Genomic DNA, 15,525 nt, shown 5'->3' with positions numbered 1-15,525 from the left:
GCACTCAATAGTGTCGTGTTGTTTGAGAGAACTTGTTACTGAAAACACTTACCTTGTAGGCATTGCCTTGGCAATATCTGGAGACAAGAAGCCTATGCCTGAGCACTTGCCTATGAACTTCTCTAAGACTGTATAAGCAGGAGGCACATCAATACAAATATCTGGCATTTCCTGGAAAACCCTGTCAAAACCCTGAAACAAGTAATACTCATGTACAGAAAAGCCAAAAATATTGATTACTTAATTTTCCCCTTAGCATGTTCACTTTTGCAAAACAGAATGCAATACCAATCATTTAAGGTAGTATGTCATAAAAAAGATATAAATCGCCAGAATCAAGATTGTGGGATAAAATTGAACAAATTTTGTAAAGACACACTTGTATCTACTAAGAAAGAAATGTAACAAAAATTATGAGATATACAAAATGTATTGTCTAATAGGCACTATCTCTGAAAAAATCTAAATTTTTAATTGAACAGGTGTGCTGGGCTGCGGCCGCCAATGTTCCTGGGCTGTTTGCATCGTCGCTCTCAGAGTCAAAGTCCGACGAAAAGGCAGCATCCTCAGACTCACTACTGCTCAATACATCGATAAAATCAGCCGCAGACACAGCGGAACCACGAGATCTATCTCTCGAAGCGTGCATGTGCCGCTGCCTTTACTTTCTACTTTGACGATTGCGAAACGTTGGAGCACGTTCAAAAATTATCGCCAGGCGGGAAAAATGCGAACTGCTTCGAAAACAATAATATAGTTAGCCTCCTTCACGTCCGGTGGCACAGTGTGTCTGTGAGTGGCACGGAAGGTATCGAAAGCTACGTTTCAAACTATTGGTAGCGGGCTAACAACTCCCAATGGGCACGGTAGGGAAAGAGTTAAATTAGCTTTCTTACTGAGTGCACTATAGTTGCTGACCAACTGGACAGCTGGAACATGTGAGACTACAAAAGTAAGCAACAATTTTGCTCAGATTAAGTACAGTAGACGCTTTTGCAAATGTGGAAGGATGAATAGGCTCTACATTTCACTAAGAAGGTTCAGCAAAATTTCAGAAACGAGAACTGCTCAACAACAAGCAATGGCCTTTATAATGTAAAACACTACATAAAAATCTGCCAAGGTTGTCAATGGTGGAAAACATCACATAAAGGACTAGCTGGGCTCTTGAAGCCAAACTGAACTACTGATGAGCCTCCTTACACTTCTTTCACTATATCGATGCCCAGCAGCAAAGTATCATGCCAGCAACAGACCTTCTTACCCCATTTGCTGAAAAAAACATATTTGCCCATCTTTAAGACTTCAATGAATAAAATTATGTAGTAAACCGCAAAGAAACATTTTACAAATTACATTTCCCTATGAGCTTCAACTATGTAATCATGCAAGCCTTGTGATACAGTAGACTTCCATTAATTAGATTTTTTGGTTACCTAATTCGACCCTGACCAAATGTCACGGCTGCACCCATACATTTTTATGGGCCCAAACGTCCGTTATATCGATCTCAAAATTAGCCTTCGCTGAATAATTCGAACTTGACTGGTAAGCTTCTCAGCAATATAGCCATGAAGTGTACCAAGAATAGAAAGGGGCCATTGCCACGGAACATAGTAACCATTATACAAGAGTGCACGCGCAGTCTCTGGTCACAGTACGAGCACTGAGATGCTTAATAAGCATACTGGCAGCCATTCAGAGCTGTTTATGACGTTGCTGTGGCAATTTGAGCCCTTGTTTTGACGCCATGTGTCTTGTATATCAGACCTAGTGTGCGTTCCTGAATTGTACTCTTGTTACCACAAGAATTGTGATCATTTTCGGTGCTTTTATGTTTTCACATTTTATTTCAAGACGTAGTAGCCGCAACGTATACTGCGATACATATTATTACAGTATAGACCACTTATAACGTAACCACTTATAGTGCAGGACCGGATATAATACGGTCTTTTCTGACTCCCGATAATTTTCCCATAGCACTCTATGTATACGCATATCGCTTATAGTGCAGTTGTGGGACACGAAATACCGGTTACAGTGCGGCTGCCTGCAAGCTCAGCAGTCAACCTAGACGGCAAACGCTCCCCCTCATACCACAAATACCGTATTTACTCGAATCTAAGGCGAAATTTTTATTCCGATAAAACAGGTCCAAAAACTGTGTGCGCGTTAGAATCGAGTTACCATATAGACGTCGGCATATCAAAATGACCACCTCGCACGCATGTTGCGCCTAGGTACTCTCGTGCCTTGCTACCGTAGACGCATTTAAAAGGAAAGTGATCATGTCTGCGGAGATGGACGGAAATCGGGCCGCATCACGGGCGTTGGCAGAATCCGAAACTTGCGTTCGGGACTGGCGCAAACAGAAGGAGAGGGTTTTCGCCAGCAAAGCAATGCGGAACGGTTTCAGTGGACCGAAACGGGACGTAATCTGCGACGATGCACTTCGGCGATACGATCGCCTTGGCCCTATCTTGAAAGCAATCTGCGATAGGGAAAGCCTGCCGCGCGCCGTGTTTTCGCCACTTATAGGTTGCGTTGAAGCGAGAGGCTTCATAGCACGAAGGCCAATTTGCTTGCTGCGCTTCGTCACTCGAGCGTTTTAACAGTTCATTTCCGTGGTCAACGAGCGAGATGTGTTCATGTTTTTGCTTGTGCGCGCGTGACACCATGCTTGTTAATTTATTTAGTAAGAGAATACGGAAACTAGAGCATGGTGACAGCGACAGCAGAAATGCGCCTGGAGTGTCCATTATTGCAATAAAATAGTTGTTTTTGTTATAATGCGGATATTCGCGACTCTGGTGACTTACGTTATAAGCGGTCTACACTGTATAAAACCTGATCACTGGTGTTTTGAATAGATGTATAGTAGTAATAATTGCTCAGAAAAGTTTGAGAATTCTAATGTGAGACTTCAAAGTATCATTTCAAGGAAAATAAATGACATTAATAATTTGCTATTTTCAGCTTAAATACTGAGTGTTAAAGAAATTGAAATATACAAAATATGCACCTGCTTCCCTATTCCAAATTTTAGTAAGTCAGATCATGCAAAAAAATTATATACTGATGCCCATGCTATGCGAGAAAGCAGTAGCTTCGCAAATGTGAAAATGGGTAATTCCTATTGTACAGGGAGCATTTGTTTTTACTCAATGCAGCAGGCACCTGGTTCATCTTTTACTGCATTCTTTAGGCAGGTCAGGGAGCATGCAGAAGCCTCCCAAGACTTGAATATTTCGTTCGATCAACTTTTTTGGGCAAGTAAGGTGGTCTAGCGTGCGTTCGACTGGCACTGGAGCCTCCATGCATTTAGTTCCTGTACGCGCTATACAGTAATTTGAAATCTTGCGCAATATTGTACAGTAAAGAATAAGGGCACTTGAACAGGTGATGTTCAAAATGTAAGAGCTCAGACAGCTACTCAAGCTTCGGTCAAAGGTTGGTTTGTAATCAATTGCATGCTTTTCTGTGGATGAAAAGCCCACAGGACGGGTAGGATTGCTTGTAATAATTTGTGCATAAGCTGTCAAAGCACTGATAGGTAAAAGCAACCAACGGTGGTGAAGATTAGGTTGCACTTGATATCAGTTGAAAACAATTGTCAAAATAATATGCACTCATGAGCATCTAGCGGCACATGTGCATGTGCGAAGGAACACGAGCTATGTCCCCTAACAGTGGCACCTTTGCCGCTTGGTATGCTTCACCACCATAACACGCTTGTATTAAGGCGAACCTAACTTTAAAAGCAAATATTGCCAGAGTGAATCAATGACGTTTTCTGCCTTTTGTTTAATTTGACTCACTGTATAAATAGACCAGTTTCGCCCGTCCCGTCAGGATCAAATCAACGGAAGTCAACTGTACTGTACTGTAGTGTACTGAGTATAACTTTTCAGAAAAACAAGCCGTGTAGTTTTTAGGTAAGTAAGAATACCGGCACACAAAGTGATAACAATGAACTTCTTGAGGTTGTTTCAGGTAGCATGTCAGGCAAGCACTCGGTACCCAATAATGGCAAGAATTTTAAATGTCCTTGCCCGAGGGAAAAACTGCCAGGTTATTCCTACAGAATGAATAAGGCACATTTAAGGGGGCAGGTTGCAAGACAGAAAATTGACCCAAAGATCATATTTTCAGTTTTGCCATTTTCGCATTTCAGAGACTGTTCCTTTCAATAGGATTCATTAGATAAGGATTTTATTAGTTTTGTACCAATAAATATGCCTTCAAATGTCTTTCCTTGATTTCTCAAAACAGTTTTGACACACTTGCAAGTTTGGAGATAATATATTTTCTTTTAATTAGCAATCATTTTTTTTACCTAGAATATAAATACATGGAGTGTGCACTAAGCCCAATTTTAATTTAATATTCCTTTCACTAAATTATGGTGCCAAAACCATCTGATTATGAGGCATGCCATAATGTGAGATTTCACAATCAAGATGGCAATTTTTTCAGGCAACTTTGATGAGCCTTAACTCTACTTCAAATTGACCTGCTACACAGGTTTATACCTTAGACATTCTAGATTACAATTAAACCTCGATATAATGAAGTTGGTAAAATTGGCAATTTGCGTTGTTATATCAAAATTTCATTGTATTGAAATTCAACCTTTTATGCAATAAGTACATTCGCCAATCAATGTTTTTTTTTTTTTTTTACACGGAAGGGGCCACAAGATTTTCTGATTTATCAAGCAATTGAAAAGGGTGAATTTGAATGCGAAAAAAAAAAATTTGAATTTGACAGTCAGCAACGAAAGATACAATTTCATCGCGTGTCAACAATATCCTCACATCAGTGGTGCAAATTAAGCAAAGCCAGCCACGCTTTCACGTCCACTCTGCCCCCGTGACTGATAGTGTCGCCCGCAGTGGGACAACGGCTACCATGAAAAGTGCCAGCAGCGGGGTGCTCTCGCTTCAATGAATCTCAGAAATTCAAGATTATGCAACCCCCAGTGCTAATCACGCAGGAAGACAGTACACATGATGCCATGCAATCTCGGCATGGCCACTCTTTGCACTGTACAAATTACCTCTAAACAGGAGTGTGGTCTGCGTATGCGCTGAACATGGAAAATGACGCTGCTACGCTTCAGCAGTCGCTCGGTGCACAATTTGGGAGGTTCGTTCGTAAGTAGGCCCTTGTAATTCAACCATTTGACTGTGTCTGTGGAACTTTCCATTTATTGTCTAGGTATTTATTTGTTCGAGATGGCAGTGAAATTTCGTTATATTGCAATGGTGTATAAACACACTTTGCTATACTGGGGTTTTAAATACATTTATTCTTATGAAAATTTAAATACTTCGTTATATTGAGAATTTCATTATATTGTATTATCTATTGCAGTTTGACTGCATTTTAATATTTTAACCACTATGTTTAGTTTTTTTGTGTAGGTGCTAAATTTTCTCCAAACAAAAGAACCCAGTCTCTACTTACAGTGCTGCCACTGAAAAACTGAGATTTGGAGCAATTTTTGGAGCAGCAAAATCTTAATTTTGGAGCAGTTTGGAGCATCCAGATACAGATTTCGGAGCACTTTGGAGCTAATAAATGCCAGATGCTGGACACGTCCTAAGCTATTTCAAACACTTAAAATTGACAACCATTATTCAGAAAGTAATTGCTTGCTATAAAACAATGTTGCTCTGCCTCTAAATACATGAGTTTCCCTTTAATTTAAATGAAGACAAGAAACCTGTTCACATAGTGTGTTGTAATTAGTTTATTTCAAGTTTAGTGAAGCTGCTCAGATGTTGCCTTTTACATCGTATGATTTTTTTCAATGACAGCTGACACTATGTTTTCAGCAAGGCTCTAGCATCAGTCAGAAACACCTGGCCAGACAATGTCCTCAATGCTTTTCTGAGCCAGGCCAGCCTTGATAAGCCTCTCGTAACGCTCAGTCATTGCTTCAAACGACAGCAGGTACTTTTCAACGGTCTGTTTTTCCTCGTAAAGCTGAAGCTTCTGTTCGGCAACTGGCCGATTCACAACTGGCGCCGACCGATTATTTCGACACCAGCAATTCAAACAAGCTCGATTATTCGGACTACTTTGAGGCACCATCACTGGCCCATAAATTTAAAGTATAAGTACGACTGAAATTTCGGACACCTTAAGGTACACCATTCTATACAATTCGGACTCTGCCTGCACGACTGCATGCTAATTTGACCGCCGAGTTGAGCGGAAATAGCAATATTTTCGCATGGATACGTCGCTGGCATCGCCGCAGCATGGTGGTAGGCCATGTTGCCGACACCTGAATCTAACACCTACCGCGCCCAAACTGTCGGGCAAGCGAACTCCGGCAAGCCATTTGGGAGTGCATTCGGGTTGGCTCCACGCGTCCACCGTTTATTCATTGACGTGTTAACTAGCGACATGGTCGCGGCGACTTATGTTGTTTAGGCGGCGCCGATTACAGCCTTGATGTCTCCGCCGATGAGGACAGTGACTGTTTCAAAAAAAAAATGCCGTCATTCGGCTATGATAGCGCGATCGACTCCTGCGAGGCGATTTGGTAGCTGTGCATTCCGCTAGATTCTATATGCCGCCCTTATCATACACCGTTCCCTGCCGGCTGATACCATATAACGCAGGCGGAGCGCCGCTTTTATACCACTGACGAAGCGCAAGGAGCGGCAGCGGAAAAAGCATCGCTACAAAATCGCGGTCCTGTTGCCATAGGTTGAAGATTCGGTGCATGCATTAATCGTACTTTCGTCTATTTGTGGTGACAGCATAACAATGGTGGAGATATGGACCGACCAGATGATAGGCAAGTGTACATGCGCGCAGGACCGCGTTGACAAACTTCGGCTTTATTTTCGGACGATCCCTTTCCGGGATACTTTCACTTTCGCGACATTTCGCGCGACTAGCACTGGACACGTCGACAGATGATAGCGTTCCTGGTAGACTCCTAAGTATGCCGACGCTGACGCTATTGACGCGAAATCCCGCGAAAGTGAACGTATCCCCGAAAGTGGTCAACCAATAATAATGTCTTTTTTAGCCACTGGCGGAATAAATTCAGTTATTTTGTGGCCAATTGGGATATTTTCAGCTCCCAATTATTTGTACTTTAAGGCGGTCCCCATCGAGCCCGAATTATTAGTTGCCGTTCGTTTTATGAAGCCGCTTTAGTCATGCGCGCTACGCACGTCTGCGGGCCACTGCGGCCACACACGTAATGCGCAGGCGCTAATTTTGGCACACTTTGGCACAAAATCGTGGATTTTTATCAGGATGGCGCAGGAAATCTCATAAGGTGCAATCTGGCGCATGAGTGGGAGCACTGCTACTCATCCTAAGCAAAAAGAATTACGTTTTTGCAATCTGCACATCAAAATATGCAAGACACACAAATTTCACGAAAATCTTCTCGTAAATAAGAAAGTTCACCTGCAAACTCTTCACACGTTCCTACCCGTAGCCCCTAAGGGTAGGAACAGGTCCCTACAGTTGTAACACTTCTCTGCACATGTCCAGACCTTTTCAACACTTTCTTGTCTGTGGGAAAATAGGCAGTTTTTGGGTACCGTATTTTCCGATCTATAAGTTGCAACTTTGTATAAGACGCAACTCCTTCAAAACGGCAGTTTTTCCGGAAAAAAACATATATAAGTCGCACCGGTGTATAAGACGCACCTGTTCGTCCGGTAAGCTATATATAAAAAAAAAAAAAAATTACAGTTACGTTTCACTTCGTGAACGCGGGTTACGCGTATGGGTGCTATATACTCGAGGCGCATTTCTGCCATCGTGGTTGCCACGATGTTCCGTATAAAGTCCAAGGGCGATAACATTGTCCCCGGGCGCCGCATGTTGTATGTGCGAGTGAAAGCGTTCGACAGTGAGCCGAATCGCGCACAAGGGAAGAAAGCGGGAAGGCAGCGTGGGAGGAAGGGGTGCGGCTTGTACTCTGGTAGCAACTGCATAGTTTGCACAGTGGCGCACGCTGTATCTTGACAGCAATCTGCAGATGCGACGAATTCGAGGGTGGCCTGCCACCGCTTGCGTTGCTGCTCCATCCTTGCATGGCTCTCCGGAAGTTAATCACGAGAAGAACGTACCCGCCACCTCAATTGTGCGCACAGAACCTGTAGCAATTAAGTCAACCAGCGCGCTTTGCGTGGCCATAACATTGAATCCGATTTTGACGGCAGCTTTTCCAAAAAAAAAAAAAAAAGCTACATAAGTCGCTTTAAGATAGGTGCGTCTTAAAAAAGACGCACCGAAGAAAAATTCAGAAAAAAACGCGTCTTATACACCGGAAAGTACGGTAGTCTAGCAAATTTTTTTTTTTACTGCTACACCAAATGCTTGATATTGGAATGTGTGGTATCAATATTAAGAAGAAGGAATGTGCTTTCTAATGGTATTATTTTCAAGCAAACATTAACAATTCTTTAAAAAAAATTATTTAATAAAAAAATTTGTAACAAAAATAAGAAAACTCCGTAAGACATTGGTGCTGTTTTGCTCCAAGAGAACATAAAAAAATTTCGAAATATACATTTTGAAGGAAAAGTCTATATACAACATGCCTGCAAATATAAGCTTTCTATCTGCACAAGTTATTTTTATACAAAGGAATATGGTAGCCCTAGTGGCTATCATGCCACCGCGCAAAGCAGTTGCGTGATGTGGTGAAGCACAAGTTTGCGGTCCATGTCTCTCAGAAAACGGTCAGTTTTCTTTTGTTCAACTTTCCGTTCTTCATAGCACAATTTGCAGTTTCTGTATCTTTGTACATTGTAGGTCCCACTGAGCTGGTCCGATTTATTGACACCGAGCATGCCCACATTGTGCCTGTCTATCAGCATCGGCTTCTTTACGAAAACTTCTTCCCATTTATTATTCACTTCCGTTCTGCGCTTCGCAAGTACGAATTTGTTGGCTGCATGGGCTGTCGACATGTGAACAACACTTTGCCTGTCCTTCCATTGTAAATAAAGAACATGCCGATCCTGCAGCCACCGAACATCTTTTTTTTTTCCCCATTGAGTGTCCTTGAGCTCGCTGGGAAAGCCCCGACGATCCTTGCGCGTTGTGCCGCAAGCAAGCGTCTTGCGCTCCTAACAGGTGTACAAACAAGGATGTCGACGTGTAAAAGTTATCCTAATAAATTAAGTAGCCTTGATCCAGGTAGTTCTCTGCCAGCCGCGCCAGAACATCGAATGCCAGCCCACGTGGGCTTGGCGCTTCAAGCTTTCCCGCGTATACACTGAATTGAACAGTGTAACCAGATTTGGAATCTGCCAAACCCCACAATTTATATCCCCATCTGATAACTTTGTCCCGCATGTACTGTTGAATTCCGGATCTGCCTTTGGACTTTACCATCCTCTCGTCGACGAAGAGGCTCCGATGAAGTGAAAAAAATTTTGCGGATGAGGTGTTGATGTGCTCGAACAGTGAAGCTACCCGATGCAGCTTGCCATGGGATGCTGCAGTTGTCTTCTCAAGGCCGGACACACTGTGGAATGCAAACGCTTCGATTCGATTTCTTTGCATTACCGAAGGCGGAAGAAGACCCCGAAAATAATTTCTGCACACTCCAGTTGCAATGAAAGCGTAGGACTTTCACGATACCCATGTAAATGAGAAGTCCGATAAACTTCATCTCATTGGGAGTCACTTCTTTCCAAGATCAGTCTCTTTCAATGTACGACTGCTTCTCCAAAATATGCATCCATGCATATTTATTAGTGGCGTTGCATATCTTTGCGATTATCTCTGCCGTGAAGAACAGCGTGAAGAAATCGACGGCTTGTACGAACCGCCGCGCGGCACTGCGGAGCGCAATGCCAAGGTCAACTCTCGGCAGTCTTCTCACGCAAAACTCCCCTCTTTGTGCCGCCGCCGGCAAGTGGTCCTGTTCAAACGATGTTGACACCCTGCTGATAATAGACAGCTTTAGTTAAGCGTACGCTATACCATTGCGTACACTATAAAATAGCAGGTCGTCATTGCGCATGCACAGAATGTTAAACGACCTATAGCGTATAGCGTACGCACGCCATTTCTATGATTTAGCGTTACCGTCTTTGCGTGGTTTGCGTAGTTTACGTAAAACATGGCAGCGCTCCCCGCTACCCGCTTCGAATTAAATTTGGCGTGGCTTTTGTAGAATTCGCTTCGTTCGTAGCAAATCAGTGTATTATGAATAACCTTGTGGAGTTTGAGATCGCTTCTTGTTTCAAACGACACGAAGACTAACGAGGGAACCTTCAATATATATCAGCGCCACCTATCGGTGAAGTCAGGTGAAGTCAAGAGATAGGCGCGACGATGGCATATGGCCTCTGAGATCGGAACATCTCACAGGCCAACTAAAGCTGTAATAAACGTGCGCTGCCTAGCGTGCGCTGTACTATAGCGTATAGTGTACGCTATTAACTGCGTACGCTATACTAAAACTGTCTAAGAACTGCGACCTTTAGAACACACCGGGTATCTTCAGATCTGGTTGTGGCGGCGATGAAACGGTTCGGAGTTTGAAACTTACCGGCAGATACCCGTCAACGTTTCGGGGCTATTTGACCCACTTTCGCCACCCGTGCTGACGTCGGATGAATCAAAATCATCTTCCAAGTCTCCACTGCCACCACCATCATAAAATTCTGACGCAGACTCACCAGAATCCGTCAAATTTTGCTGTTTTCGAGGGGCAGCTGCGCGCGACGTCGACGCCATGTCGCAAACTATGAGCGCTCATCCCGTGCGACTAAAAGGAGCTTTAACAGTCCCCCCGCGGTGAAAAACAAAAAGTGAAACTTGAAAAATAGCTTTATGCGCTGGATGGCGGTAGCTGTGTGTAAGCGCTGCGAGCGCAGCAAAATTTAAGTTGAAACCATCGACAACATACTATCAATGGGTATAGGCGCAGACAGTAAAGTGTTAAGTGCACACCTCAATCGCAAGGAGAGAGAGAGAGGGGGAGGGGGGGATTAATTTACAGCATAACTTGTACCAGACTAGTGAGAGCCACAGCACAAATGAAAGCTCAAATTTCTTTTCATTTCAAATGTAAACAAGAACTTTTACTTACTCGCTTCATCTGTTCAGGAGTAACAATCACACTCTCATCAAGAGCCCTAAGCAGCTTACACATGAGTTCCATGGCCATATCCCCCATGTCTTCAATCACCATAACCACAGCCTAGAAGAGACAAGAGAGACAAAACATACTGGTCATTCAAGGTATCCAGTTTGCAGTTTCCAGCAGCAACCTGTTTTACGTGACACGAGTTTTCACTCTAAACACTATGGCTCACAATGCATTGCACAAAACTTGAATTTTAAAGATTATGAAGATTACAGCCCAAGCTGCCTTGCTCAGAAACCAAGCCTTCTTGGCTCGGATGTAAAAAATGACCATATTTGCATGGCTACAATAAAAGACTTATTTTACAAATAAATTTAATATGTGCATTGCACCATATTCAAAACTAAGCAATAAATGTTAAACACATAGCATGTGAATGCACACGCACATGTCCGAGCATTTCTCTCTCGCACTGTGTGTTCTGTTCTCACAGGAAAGGAACACAGCTGTACCAGCCACATCAGAACAATGCCCTCATATGCCATCGAATGTTACCTCAAAATGTGGTTACAAGAATTGATTAGATGATAGCTGCATTTGAAATCCACAAGTGCTGCAAATTGTGAATGGATTTCATGCTTCCAGGTGGTGGCATCATTAGGCCTGAAAGTGGCACTGTCTGTTGTGGCATCAATGCTTATGAAACATGCCTACACAGTGGTCATGGTACAAACAGTGTAAACATGTTGCAGCAGAAAATTTACACTGGCAGCAAAGTAAAATACACTTGGTTACTGCAACATTAGCCATGTTAGTTTGCTTGAGCTCTGCGCCAACAGGTGGCTGCACCATGCAAGCCGTTCACGTTTGCATCTCCACTCATCCAATAAAATGCCCAGCCTGCCTTCGTTTTCCCGAATACCGGACGCGCTAAAACTCTCAAATACTATGCACTGACCGTGCGTAGTCCCGTGAAAAACGTATCAGCGGGGTTCTACTGTATTCTGGTCACAGCCCACACCAAATGAGCACATAATGGACTTCACAAATGTCAAATTATGATTACATTAGGTAGTGCACAAACATTTTACAAGGTAAATCCACCTGGTAGCGAAGCTTCCATAGAAGCCCATACGTTCAAAACATGGCGGCTTATCAGCGGTTCATGGGGCTTAGTACCATCTGTGTGAGGAGGGAACACTTCCGGCGGAAGGAAAAATAATTTGACGTCATATCCGTTAAAAACAGAAGCGACGTCATTTTGTTCTCATAGGCGCAAAATTTGTTTTCGAAAGCCTGCCATAGTGCTGTATATTCAAATGCCCCGCCATTCGACTTGATGGGCGTTCCGAGCTTTCAGCGCAGAAAGCGATGCAGGAAAAGGTCAGCCGTACGTGTGTCGAAATCTCATCGCTGCACAGAACATACTTTCTTTGGAGCCTGACGAACGCTTTGGGCGTAGATTGCGCAGTGTGCTCGCCCTTTCGTCGGACGCCAAGCCCGTCAGCCAGCGCTGTCACATGAAAACAACTAAAGTAAACGAGTATCTGACGGTCGCAACTCACTACTTTTGACTGCACCAGGTTAAGAAACAATAAAACTACCCGCGTCACCTAATTCAGACAAACGCCAACATGCAAAAACCCACAACTGTGAGGGGGGCGTATTATAACAGGGGAACTTTACGAGCGCGCCTTTCCACGCACTCCAAGAGTTACATGGCATTGCAAGTGATAGCGGCGTCAACGCCCGCCGCTATCGATGGGCGCTCTCACGGTGGGCCCTGAAAAAACGTACTTATTGATAATGATCTAGTAAAATACAGTTGTATATTTTTTTTCTCGCCATGCGTGTATAAAATGGATTAGGAATTTTATTTTCGTTGAATGAATCTAACTGCGTCTCGCTTTAATTAAAAAACACTTTTTTCTTTTCCAGTGTTTATTCCCTCCAAACATACTCGCGCTTCAATCGCTGCTCCCATAACCACCCTTGCTGACGTCGGTGACAATTGGTTCTGTATCGCTTTTCGCCCAAATCTTCGCGACCTATGTGAATCGACCTTGCATTTTACTTCATGCTCAAAGTTTCCGCACACCCATAGAGCCTAACCTCACCGGCCACAAGGAAAGCCAAGCTACACGAGATGTAGCAACAAATTAACAGTAACACTAGTTGATATACAGTTAAACCTGCTTATAACAAAGTTTTTCTATTCCCCGCCGTTACCCCATAGAAGCACATGTATTTGAGACCTCTACGTAACGAAGTGGCAGCGGGAAACCCGCTAGAAATAAAAAATTTTCCCCGCAGACAACCTAGAGATTTCGCCCCAAATTTTGTCATTTTTGTGCGAGCAGCAACCGGAAGCACCTTCTCCACTGCGATGGAATGCGAAGCGGCGGCGGCGCGCTTGACGCGCTCGAATTCACGGCGACTGCGAGGCTAGAGCGAGCGCACCCGGCGATCTTGCCGCCACGGGCGTGACCTTTTCACCATCCCGCCGCTTGCTGCACCTGGCCTAGCCCGCCATGCCGGCACTCTCCTTTTTCCTGTTGATGTGGCCGAAGAGAAAAAAAAAACATATATATTTTTTTTCTTTTCTTTTTTAACGCGCTGGCAGCACCACTCTTTGGTTAATGCGCAAATCTCTGCGCTTCACTTCACTAACCTGACACTAGGTGACACTATACGACGCTACGACGCCATCGTGTCGCTCGCTCTTCGGTTCCGACGCCTCGCGCTTGTGCGCGAAACGACACTCGTCCACGCATCCAGTACCTGGTGCGACGTTCCAAGGATGAGTGCTTCGACGAAGAAACGCAAGATATTGACCTTGTCTGCAGTTTGCTTTGAAGATAAGCCCGCGCGGGCGCACACTTTTTCCACATCGCAGATCGCTTTCAAGATACCGCGGCGGCCGCCGAAGTAAATGCCTCCCTATCTCGCCTCCCCTGACGTGCCTAGCGCGCTTCTGCCCCCCCCCCCCCACCTTTTCCCTCGCTGCGCGGGAGATTGAGTCGGCTGATCCCCGCAAGCTTTAACTCGCAAACACAGCCTACGGTGCGTGGCGGCGGTGTTGCCGTGTTTGGACTTTACACGGAACCTCAAGGCGGCGTCCACGGTGACGGCACAAATGTGCTTCGATATAAGATGTGCTTCTACGCGGTTACGACTCCAACGGCGACAGCGAATTCGCACCCCCTACCGGCAGCTTCTCCAAGTTACCGGGAACTTATCTCGAAGGCCATGCTTTTGTGCGCGGCAATCGGCAACAGCTGTACGAGCAGGAAATACGTCATGGTGGCCATGTTGTAAGTTCACTATCGCTGGCGACTGTCGTCCGGACATCGCAACTCGAGAATCGAACGTCTGCGCACATTAAATTTTGTCGATTTTGTGCCTGTGTGTGTAGAACAAGAAAAATAGTACGCACTAACCATTTGGTGGGCAATGAGCGACTACAGCTTAAGCTGTCAGCCAATACATGGGGTTCAATGGGGGCTGGGTGGGGGAATCTTCGCGACTACGTTTAAACCGCAATTACGCATTAAGCGGGTACGTATTAACGAGGTTTGACTGTACTATTCTTACTTCGTATATTAATAGATGCTTCACTTTTCGGGCGAAACTGGGACTTTTTTGTTCATTGCAACTTTAGTGTATTGGGAGTAAATCTTGAGCGATGGTACATACGGTAAGCGTTTATTTTTCGAATTTTCGTGCCGAACCTGCATATAACGAATTTGTCAATTTCGTTATATCCAGGTTTAACTGTACATGCATAGTGAAATGGAACGCAGTGCAAAACAACAAAGCACAGAAAACAGGACAAGCTCTCATATTGTTTTTACCTGTCTTTTGTGCCTTGTTGTTTCGTGCTGTTCTATTTCAACAAATCTGTTTTTACCTCACCTCATAAACCAGCTCATGGTGAAAGTGTGGAACTTCCAAGTCTTGCAAGCAGCGAATGGCTTCGTTAACGTCTCCTGAGCACAAATACTCCTTGAGCAACATTTGAATCTGAAAAATGTTTACCAATGTCCTCAAATGATTACTTCGCAAGGGAGAAAAGAAGGCAAAACACAGAACCATCAAACTTTATATAATAAGTAAACTGTAGGATTTAGCGTCCTGGAACTGCACAGTGGGTTGAAAGGGATGCTGCAGTGGAGGACTCCGGATTAATTTTGGCCACCTGGGCATCTTTAGCGTGCACTCAAAGCACTATATACACTTCAGTCTTTGCATTCCACCCTCGTCAGAATGTGGCCGCCATGGCAGGAATCAAACACGTGACCTTGTGCTAAGCAGCGCAGCACCACAGCCACTGAACCATCAAATTCACGAAAATATAAGCCCCTGGTCGCACCTTTCGAAATAGGCGTCAGTAGCCACTAAATTTCTCACAAAAGTTCAATACACCAGGAGTG

At 44.2% G+C, this 15,525-nt stretch overlaps 1 protein-coding gene across 1 annotated transcript in view; it reads right to left on the bottom strand.

Moving 5' to 3' along the window:
* LOC119458674 (programmed cell death protein 4) overlaps window positions 1–15,525 on the bottom strand; it is a 33,990-nt gene that overhangs the window by 1,749 nt on the left and 16,716 nt on the right. The window contains exons 7-9 of the mRNA XM_037720540.2: window positions 15,008–15,115; window positions 11,096–11,206; window positions 53–192 (exon numbers count right to left, since the gene is read on the bottom strand). Coding sequence (XP_037576468.1) covers window positions 53–192; window positions 11,096–11,206; window positions 15,008–15,115 — 359 coding nt within the window. The remainder of the gene's footprint in view (window positions 1–52; window positions 193–11,095; window positions 11,207–15,007; window positions 15,116–15,525) is intronic.

Source organism: Dermacentor silvarum, chromosome 1 (genome assembly GCF_013339745.2).
Source record: "Dermacentor silvarum isolate Dsil-2018 chromosome 1, BIME_Dsil_1.4, whole genome shotgun sequence".
NCBI lineage: Eukaryota > Metazoa > Arthropoda > Arachnida > Ixodida > Ixodidae > Dermacentor > Dermacentor silvarum.
This window is presented reverse-complemented; position numbering and strand designations above follow the sequence as displayed.